Source organism: Brachionichthys hirsutus, chromosome 15 (genome assembly GCF_040956055.1).
Source record: "Brachionichthys hirsutus isolate HB-005 chromosome 15, CSIRO-AGI_Bhir_v1, whole genome shotgun sequence".
NCBI lineage: Eukaryota > Metazoa > Chordata > Actinopteri > Lophiiformes > Brachionichthyidae > Brachionichthys > Brachionichthys hirsutus.
The window spans coordinates 12,716,954-12,725,640 of record NC_090911.1 but is presented as its reverse complement, the minus strand read 5'-3'; the positions used below and the strand labels follow the sequence as shown (position 1 = coordinate 12,725,640).

General features: G+C 56.6%; 1 protein-coding gene across 1 annotated transcript in view; it reads right to left on the bottom strand.

The window, feature by feature from the left end:
- acin1a (apoptotic chromatin condensation inducer 1a) overlaps positions 1–8,519 on the bottom strand; it is a 9,933-nt gene extending 1,414 nt beyond the window's left edge. The window contains exons 1-10 of the mRNA XM_068749334.1: positions 8,382–8,519; positions 6,556–6,621; positions 6,309–6,420; positions 6,185–6,240; positions 3,784–6,087; positions 3,525–3,635; positions 3,359–3,444; positions 2,009–2,066; positions 1,593–1,632; positions 7–101 (exon numbers count right to left, since the gene is read on the bottom strand). Of these exons, the coding sequence (XP_068605435.1) occupies positions 7–101; positions 1,593–1,632; positions 2,009–2,066; positions 3,359–3,444; positions 3,525–3,635; positions 3,784–6,087; positions 6,185–6,240; positions 6,309–6,420; positions 6,556–6,621; positions 8,382–8,519 (3,066 nt within the window). The remainder of the gene's footprint in view (positions 1–6; positions 102–1,592; positions 1,633–2,008; positions 2,067–3,358; positions 3,445–3,524; positions 3,636–3,783; positions 6,088–6,184; positions 6,241–6,308; positions 6,421–6,555; positions 6,622–8,381) is intronic.
- Positions 8,520–8,687: the final 168 nt, after the last annotated feature.

The window sequence follows — 8,687 nt, the reverse complement described above, 5'->3', positions numbered from 1 at the left end:
AGTGACAGCCGTGCTGGAGCCCCACCTCCTTTTGCGTCCTGCCGCCGCCCCCACCTCCTGCTCGCCTTCGGCGCTGCTGGTGCCCGGGGACGATTTACTGCCTGGGGAGAGAAGTCACTCCACTTAGTCATGGGGGGGGGGGGGGGGACGACGACGACTGGAGGACAGTTAGTCTCCATCTGCAGAGACGCCGATGGAGACCCCCTCTCAATATTTATTCTCCTCGTTACGGGAGGGGCAGCATGGAGGCAGCATGGGGGCAACATGGGGGCAGCATGGAGGCAGCATGGAGGCAGCATGGGGGCAACATGGAGGTAGCATGGGGGCAGCATGGGGCAGCATGGGGGCAACAAGGAGGCAGCATGGGGGCAGCATGGGGCAGCATGGGGGCAACAAGGGGGCAGCATGGGGCAGCATGGGGGTAGCATGGAGGCAGCATGGGGGTAGCATGGGGGCAGCATGGGGCAGCATGGAGGCAGCATGGGGGCAACATGGAGGTAGCATGGGGGCAGCATGGGGGCAGCATGGGGGCAACAAGGAGGCAGCATGGGGGCAACAAGAGGTAGCATGGGGGCAGCATGGGGCAGCATGGGGGCAACATGGGGGTAGCATGGAGGCAGCATGGGGGTAGCATGCAGCATGGGGGCAACAAAGGTAGGCATGGGGGCAACAGGTGAGGTAGCATGGAGGTAGCATGGGGGCAACAAGGAGGTAGCATGGGGGCAGGCATGGATGGGGGCAACAAGGAGGTAGCATGGGGGCAGCATGGGGGCAACAAGGAGGTAGCATGGAGGTAGCATGGGGGCAACAAGGAGGTAGCATGGGGGCAGCATGGGGGCAACAAGGAGGCAGCATGGGGGCAACATGGGGGTAGCATGGAGGCAGCATGGAGGCAGCATGGGGGCAGCATGGGGGCAACAAGGAGGCAGCATGGAGGCAGCATGGAGGCAGCATGGGGGTAGCATGGAGGTAGCATGGAGGTAGCATGGGGGTAGCATGGAGGTAGCATGGGGGTAGCATGGGGGTAGCATGGAGGCAACATGGGGGTAGCATGGGGGTAGCATGGAGGTAGCATGGGGGTAGCATGGAGGTAGCATGGAGGTAGCATGGGGGTAGCATGGGGGCAGCACGGGGGCAGCACGGGGGCAGCACGGGGGCAGCATGGAGGCAGCATGGGGGCAGCATGGGGGTAGCATGGAGGTAGCATGGAGGTAGCATGGGGGTAGCATGGAGGTAGCATGGGGGTAGCATGGGGGTAGCATGGAGGCAACATGGGGGTAGCATGGGGGTAGCATGGAGGTAGCATGGGGGTAGCATGGAGGTAGCATGGGGGTAGCATGGAGGTAGCATGGAGGTAGCATGGGGGTAGCATGGGGGTAGCATGGAGGTAGCATGGGGGCAGCATGGGGGCAGCATGGAGGCAGCATGGAGGTAGCATGGGGGCAGCACGGGGGCAGCACGGGGGCAGCATGGGGGCAGCATGGGGGCAGCATGGGGGCAGCATGGGGGCAGTTATTAAACGGGTACGGCGTGAAGAAGAGCCGACCCAGAACGGTTCTGGACGGTTCTGGACGGTTCTGGACGCTACTCACTGCCCAGGGAGATCTTCCGAGCTGAGAAGACCCTCGGCGTCTGAAACAGAAGAAGGTTTGAGCGACAGACCATAATATGCTACGTTCCTCGTTCCTCCATCTCAAGCACGAAGCGCTCCGGCTCGTTCCGTACGACCAGACGGTGCAGCCGTCAGCGCAGTTTGTTACCAACGCATCCAGAAACATACGACCCGAGACCGGAGTCCTTCATGACCTGTATCCGGTTCAGACCCGAGACCGGAGTCCTTCATGACCTGTATCCGGTTCAGACCCGAGACCGGAGTCCTTCATGACCTGTATCCGGTTCAGACCCGAGACCGGAGTCCTTCATGACCTGTATCCGGTTCAGACCCGAGACCGGCATGGGGGCAGCATTGTGAGGACCAGCGTGACTCGGGCTTCTCCGGGAGTCTTACCTCTTCACTGGCGTCTGGAAGCTTCTCTGCTTCGGCCGTGGCCGCCTCCCTCACCTGCCTGCGTAGCAGGAAGCACACGGAACAGTCAGTCAAGAGGCACCAATGAACAATAACGGGAAGAGGACCGCTGGACCGCTCAGAACCAGAACAGCAGGACACCCGAAACCCGAAACCACAGCGCTCAGCAGCGACACCTGCTGCACCCAGCTGACCCGGAACATCACCGAACACGAGCATCAGAGCCGTGACCCGGGTGGGGGTGGGGTACGGATCCACCCCCGTGAACACGCCTTACATGAACCCCGGAGGGAGGGGGGGGGGGGGGGGGGCACCGCAGCGGAAATGACAAAATGTTCACAGTCAGAACGGAGCGAACGCGATGAAAAGACTGCGTCGCACCGAGACCTCCTCCTCCCTCCTCCTCCTCCTCCTCCTCCTCCTCCTCCTCCTCCCTCTCCTCCTCCTCCTCCTCCCTCCTGGCTTGGGGGTGTAGGAGGGGCAACGTTGGTCCTGCACCAATCAGGAGGGAGGGAAGTTGCACCACCACCCTCACCCCAAGTACCGAATTAAAGTACTGAAACCCGCGTAGTACAAAAACACATCGACATCGATATCTCTCGATCAACGTACAGCCACCGACGTTAAGCAGGGAGGAGGAGGACAGATCCATGGACAGGACAGGGAGGTGGAGGACAGATCCATGGACAGGACAGAGAGGTGGAGGACAGGGAGGACAGGACAGAGAGGTGGAGGACAGATCCATGGACAGGACAGGGAGGTGGAGGACAGATCCATGGACAGGACAGGGAGGTGGAGGACAGATCCATGGACAGGACAGAGAGGTGGAGGACAGGGAGGACAGGACAGAGAGGTGGAGGACAGATCCATGGACAGGACAGGGAGGTGGAGGACAGATCCATGGACAGGACAGAGAGGTGGAGGACAGATCCATGGACAGGACAGAGAGGTGGAGGACAGATCCATGGACAGGACAGGGAGGTGGAGGACAGATCCATGGACAGGACAGGGAGGTGGAGGACAGATCCATGGACAGGACAGGGAGGTGGGGGACAGATCCATGGACAGGACAGGGAGAACAGGACAGAGAGGTGGAGGACAGATCCATGGACAGGACAGGGAGGTGGAGGACAGATCCATGGACAGGACAGAGAGGTGGAGGACAGATCCATGGACAGGACAGGGAGGTGGAGGACAGATCCATGGACAGGACAGGGAGGTGGAGGACAGATCCATGGACAGGACAGAGAGGTGGAGGACAGATCCATGGACAGGACAGGGAGGTGGGGGACAGATCCATGGTTTGACATTAGGCCAAGATGAAAAGCTGACCTTCGTCTGTCCCCTTCCTCCTCTCCCTCGCTGTGCCGTCTCCTCCTCTGCGCCTCCTCTCTTGCCGGCGCTCCAATCAACCGTTTCTGGTGTCAAAAGGGGAGGACATGGAATAAGAGCCAGAAGACAACAGTGTGCTGGACGTCAGCTCTGTGGGTCAACCGACCTTGCTGCAGCCGTCTCCATCAGGGGTCGTGTCTCTTGGCGCTTCCTTTAAATGGTCGTCCTCTACTGTCCCCCCGCGCCGTGGTGAAGAACCTCTCTCAGGTTCCCTTTCCTAAAAGAGACACCCAACCGTCTCACTGACCGATGCTCCACGCTGGGATCATCCGGACAGGAAGTCGTCGCTTTGATACCAACGAAGCGCATCAAAAGACGCTGGTCCAGCTGGAGGCGGGACCAGTGGGCCCCTGAAGACCACTTACCCTTCTGCCTCTGGAGGTGGGGCGGGTTTTCTCCTGGGAAGACGTGGACGAGTCAGACGAGCGGGACGACGAGGACCCGGACTCTGATTCTGACGAGGACCCGCTTGATGTTTCTCCCCCCTTGGCCCCCCGTCCCAGCCCCTGAGCGGTACCTGCTGAGCTAGCAGAGCCCTGGATGAAATCCACTTCCTCTCCTGTTTGGGCGGAGTCCTTGGAAGCCTGGTCCGCACTCGGTGAACGCTCTCTCTCCTTGTCCTCCGACAGCAGACTTGTGTCCTTCTCTTTTTGGGGACCGTGGAGACCGAGGACATCTCTGGGTTGACCATCCTGTTGGGTACAGGGCTGTCTCTCTCCGACATGGAGGGGGGGGGACACAGTTTGGACCCGGGGCTGAATTTGAGGCTCCCTTAAGAACCGAAACTTCCTGAATGAAGTCTGGGGAGACAGAGGTGTTGCCGATTCTGCCGTCCCCCCCCGGGACATTGTAGCATGGACATCTGGCTCTCTTGCATCCGTCGATGACTTTTTACCCGATCCTGTTGGGAGGGGAGGGGTGGGCAGGGGGGTGAGACCAATCTCTCTGCCACGGAGTGAGAGAGGCAGGTGAGTCTTCCTCTCCTCCTCAGCCAGGTCTTTCTTCCGTTCTTCCTTCTCTCTTTGGAGTTTCTCCTCCTCCCCCCTCTCTTTTTCTTGCCTCTGTCGTTCCAAAGCTTTTTCCTTGTCTATCCTCTCGTGCTCAAGTTTATTTTCTCTCTCAATTCTCTCTTGTTCTTTCCTGTCGAGCTCTAATTTCTCTTGTTCTAGAGCTCTCTCCTTCTCCACCCTTTCCAGCTCTAGAGCCTTCTCTCTTTCAAGTCTTTCTTGCTCCAAGGCTCTCTCCTTCTCCAGGCGCTCTTGCGCTAAGGCCTTCTCCCTTCTCGCCACCTCCAGAGCTCTTTCTCTCTTTAACCTCTCTTGTTCAAGAGCCTTCTGCCTCTCCAGCTCCAGGACTGTCTCTCGGTCCTCCCTTTCCTGTCTCTCCTGCTCCCTCTGAAGCTCCTTCTGCCTCTCCAGCTCCAGGACTGTCTCTCGTTCTTCCCTCTCCTGCTCCCTCTGAAGCTCCTTCTGTCTCTCCTGCTCCTTCTCTCGGTCCTCCCTCTCCCGAGCCAATGCTAGTCCTCTCTCCTGCTCCTTCTGCCTCTCCTGCTCCAGGGCTCTCTCTCGGTCCTCCCTCTCCCGAGCCAATGCTAATTCCCTCTCCTGCCTCTCTCGTTCTCTCTCACGCTGCGAAGCCTTTTCTTGTTCTTCTCTTTCTAAGGCCTGCTGTCGTTCAAATCTCTCCCTCTCAAGAGCTCGCTCTCTTCCCTCTCTCTCCAGCTCGAGAGCCTCTTCCCGTTCTTGCTCGCGTTCTCTCTGCTTCTCTTGCCTTTCCAGCTCCAGGGCTTTTTCCCTTTCAGCACTTGCCCCGTTTCTGTCTCTCTCTTCAGACGCAGTAGCTTTGAGCACGCTGACAGGTAGCTGGATGTGGGCTGGATGTGGCCCCGTGGCCCCCCCCTGATCGCTGCCTGGACACACGCTGTTTGCTGTGTGAGTGATTGCAGATACCAGAGCCTCCGGAGGCGCTCTGCCCAGATGCGCTGAGGGAGCGCCGCTCTCATTCCCATCAGCGTTCCCGTCCCCACCCTGCCAACCTGCTCCTGAAAAGGCCCCTTCTGACGCCATCTTGCGTGCGAGGAGGGTCAGTGGCCCCGGCTTCCGCTCGGCGTGCCCGCTCCGCTGGGGCTCCGGGCTGCTACTGCGGCTGTCGCTGCTGGACGAGCCCGAGCTGGAGGTGCTGGGAGAGTGGCGAGCTGGCGCCACGTCTGGACTAGGTGGGCTTTGTTTAGGGGTGTCGGGCAAGGGAAAGGACAACTCTGGAGGGGGGGAAGGAGGCGGCGTCGGCTGACGGAGTTGAGGGGACAAAAGGGACGGCATGTGTTGCTGCTGGGGCTGACACGATGCTCCGGACCTCTCTCTGCTCAAGGGAACTCGGGAAGGCTCTCTGAGGCTTCTTCTCCCAGCACCACCGTCCCAATCATCATCGTCACCGTCCTCTTCAGCATCATCGCTATCCTCGTCATCGCTATCCTCGTCATCGCTGTCGGTGGCGACTTGGTTGGACGTGGACCCCCTGTCGGGCCGCTGCTCAGCAGCAGGACCCCGCATGGCTACCGAGCCGGACGCCGGGGGGCTGGACACATCGGCCTCCTGGTTTCTGTTAGCTCCTCCCTCTTCGGAGGTACCGGGTGACTTGTGGTGCTCGGCCAACGCTGGTGGGACATCCTGCTGAGGATACGAGAGGTTGGCTACGTTGGTCACAGCGCTGAATATCAACGATTTATGCCCATCCTAACTAGCATGAAGAAAGAAATGGATGTCTGACCTGGGCTGGGGGGGGGCATGGGGTACTGTTATTAACTTCTGTGTGGGCCTCTTGCTCTGTTCACAAAAACAACATCAGAGACATGGACTCCTGGGCGCCGGCAGGCGCGCCCGGTTCCACTCACCGCTGGTTTTGTGCGCCTCTCGAGCCTCTCGCTCCAGGCGCTGCTTGAGGAGCTCATGCTGTCTGGCCAGATACTGCTTGATGAAGCAGTTATTGCTCATTTCCTCACCAATCTAGAGAGACATGAATGAATGAAGACCACAGCGTGAGCCTTCGGCGCCACTTGTGCACAACTTGTGCACAGTTTGGCAGACCAGACCATTTTGACGTTTCTCATTTAATAACCATCAGCCATTTGGGACACGGACCTGTGAGTTGGGCTGCAGTCCATCGCGAGTGGAGTGGTTCTTCTGCAAGTTCTCCAGCATGAGAGCCTGTTGAGATGAGGTTGTTCACTGCACATTAATAACAGGCGTTCTTACAGAGTCGGTACCTGGTCACTGTGCACTGCATTTAGGTGTGTGAGAGTAATCTCATTACTTTAACACCACATCATGCAACATCTTCATGAAAGGGGCTGCATATGATGCGTTATAGGACAAATAGACAGAATTCTTGGATAATATATAATTGTCTGTCTCTCAGCCACCTTTCGATAAGAAGACAACATTTAATTGATTACATAAAAACACAATACAAACATAAAATAAGCATGGAGTTCTGTCTGTCTTACGTGGTAAGGCCCAGAGTGACATTAGCCAACTGGCCTCGTCTGGGTTGAAATTTCTCTCACACTTCTCAGAAAGTCAAATATAATGTCGCAAAATTGTGAACAATTTGGCTTCGAGTCTGACGACAAGGGGCGGGGGCAAACCTGGATGAGAATCGGTGATACAAGATATCTCACCCAGGAAGTAATTATCCTGCCACGGACTTCTGACAAACACGTTGTCCCCTTCTGAAACCGCTCAAACAGCGATCACTGAAAGGTATCCAAGCGCCGCACTCCGAAGGAAAGTCTACTATATCCACCCCCCAAAAAAATGATTTAGCATAATAAGAGCAATCCGGCACCCAGGAGAACCACACGGGGTCTGAGATCTTGAGGTACCGAGAGAATGAGGTCCTTTTGCTTGGATGTCGTTGCCTAGTGGCGCCACAATCAGGCTTAAAACCTATGTCCGTACGCGCTACACGCACATAACCAGTGGTCTCAGCAAACATCAACTTAAAATAAAATCACTGACGAGCACACCCGTCCTTCACCACCGCCTGCCTTTCCTTTGGGCCATGTCCGACCCTCTAGAGCCCAGCAATAATCAGTTCAGTAGCTTTAGAGCAAATACGGCGAAGGTGACCAGAAAAGAGGGCCACACGTTGACCTGCAGCGTGCGGTACCTCACACGCACAGCGGGCCGCAACTTATTCTAGCTACGCAGCTTTATGTGGGTGAGGAATCCTAAAAACAGACAACGAAGCCAAGATGTTATTTACGCTCCACATCTCGCGAGACAAGAGAAGAATGACATTTAGATAATAAACGCTTATTGCGGGGATGCAGCGTAAACACAACTCACTGCTATCACTCGCGTCTCGCAGTGTTTAAAAGGCAATTAAATGGATTAAGTGTTTAAAAGAGGAAAACATTTATTTCGCGTGTCAACGTAAACAGACTGCTCCACGCAGAACATCGTGTCTCCTCACTCCTAGCTAAGCTACAGCAAATGTAGCGGAACACAGGCCACCATTAAAACGCGGGCTAAACCGACTTCCAGACACTAAATGGCCGGCGAGGCGTGCGTCTCCTTGCTTAACCCGTGCACAACAACGGAGCGAGCTAGAGTTCCTGCTCAGGTTAACACACAGCAACAAGCCAGGCCACCAAGTCACATCGTTAGCCAAAAGAGCTAACGAGCTAACAGGACAACATCAGCCCTCACTTCGCGATTAGCCATTAGGTTCCCGGAACTCCGGTTCTTGCTGCGTCTGAATCATTCCCGATACGCCAAATACTGCCCATTGACTGTACATCGCAAATAGAGCCATTTAAAATTGGCTAATAACCTCGAAAACTCTGCTACGCTGCTCGGCAGCAACGAAACTCGGCTGTCGGCCCTCGAGAGCGCATCAGCCCGTCTTATCGCTAGCGATAGTTCGCAGCAATAACGGATCGATATTTGGCGGCGGAACTCACCCCCCGGAGTCTTTTAATAAGCGCATTCTTTTGACCGCTTTTCGATAGTCCCCTCTCTTCAAGAGCAACTTTTAAATCCGCTACTCGGAGGGACTGGAGCGGTCTCCCGTCCAAGGTAACATCTTCGAGATCCGCCATTTTCCATTCCTCTCTAGCCCGTTTCGAGCGAGCGAGACGAGCAACGCCTTCCTGCAGCCGACGTCATCATCGACGACTTCCCGCTGAACGAACATCAAATAAAGGACATTTGTCACCATTCAAAACACTTAATACAAGCAGTTCACAACGGATACATTATAATTATAT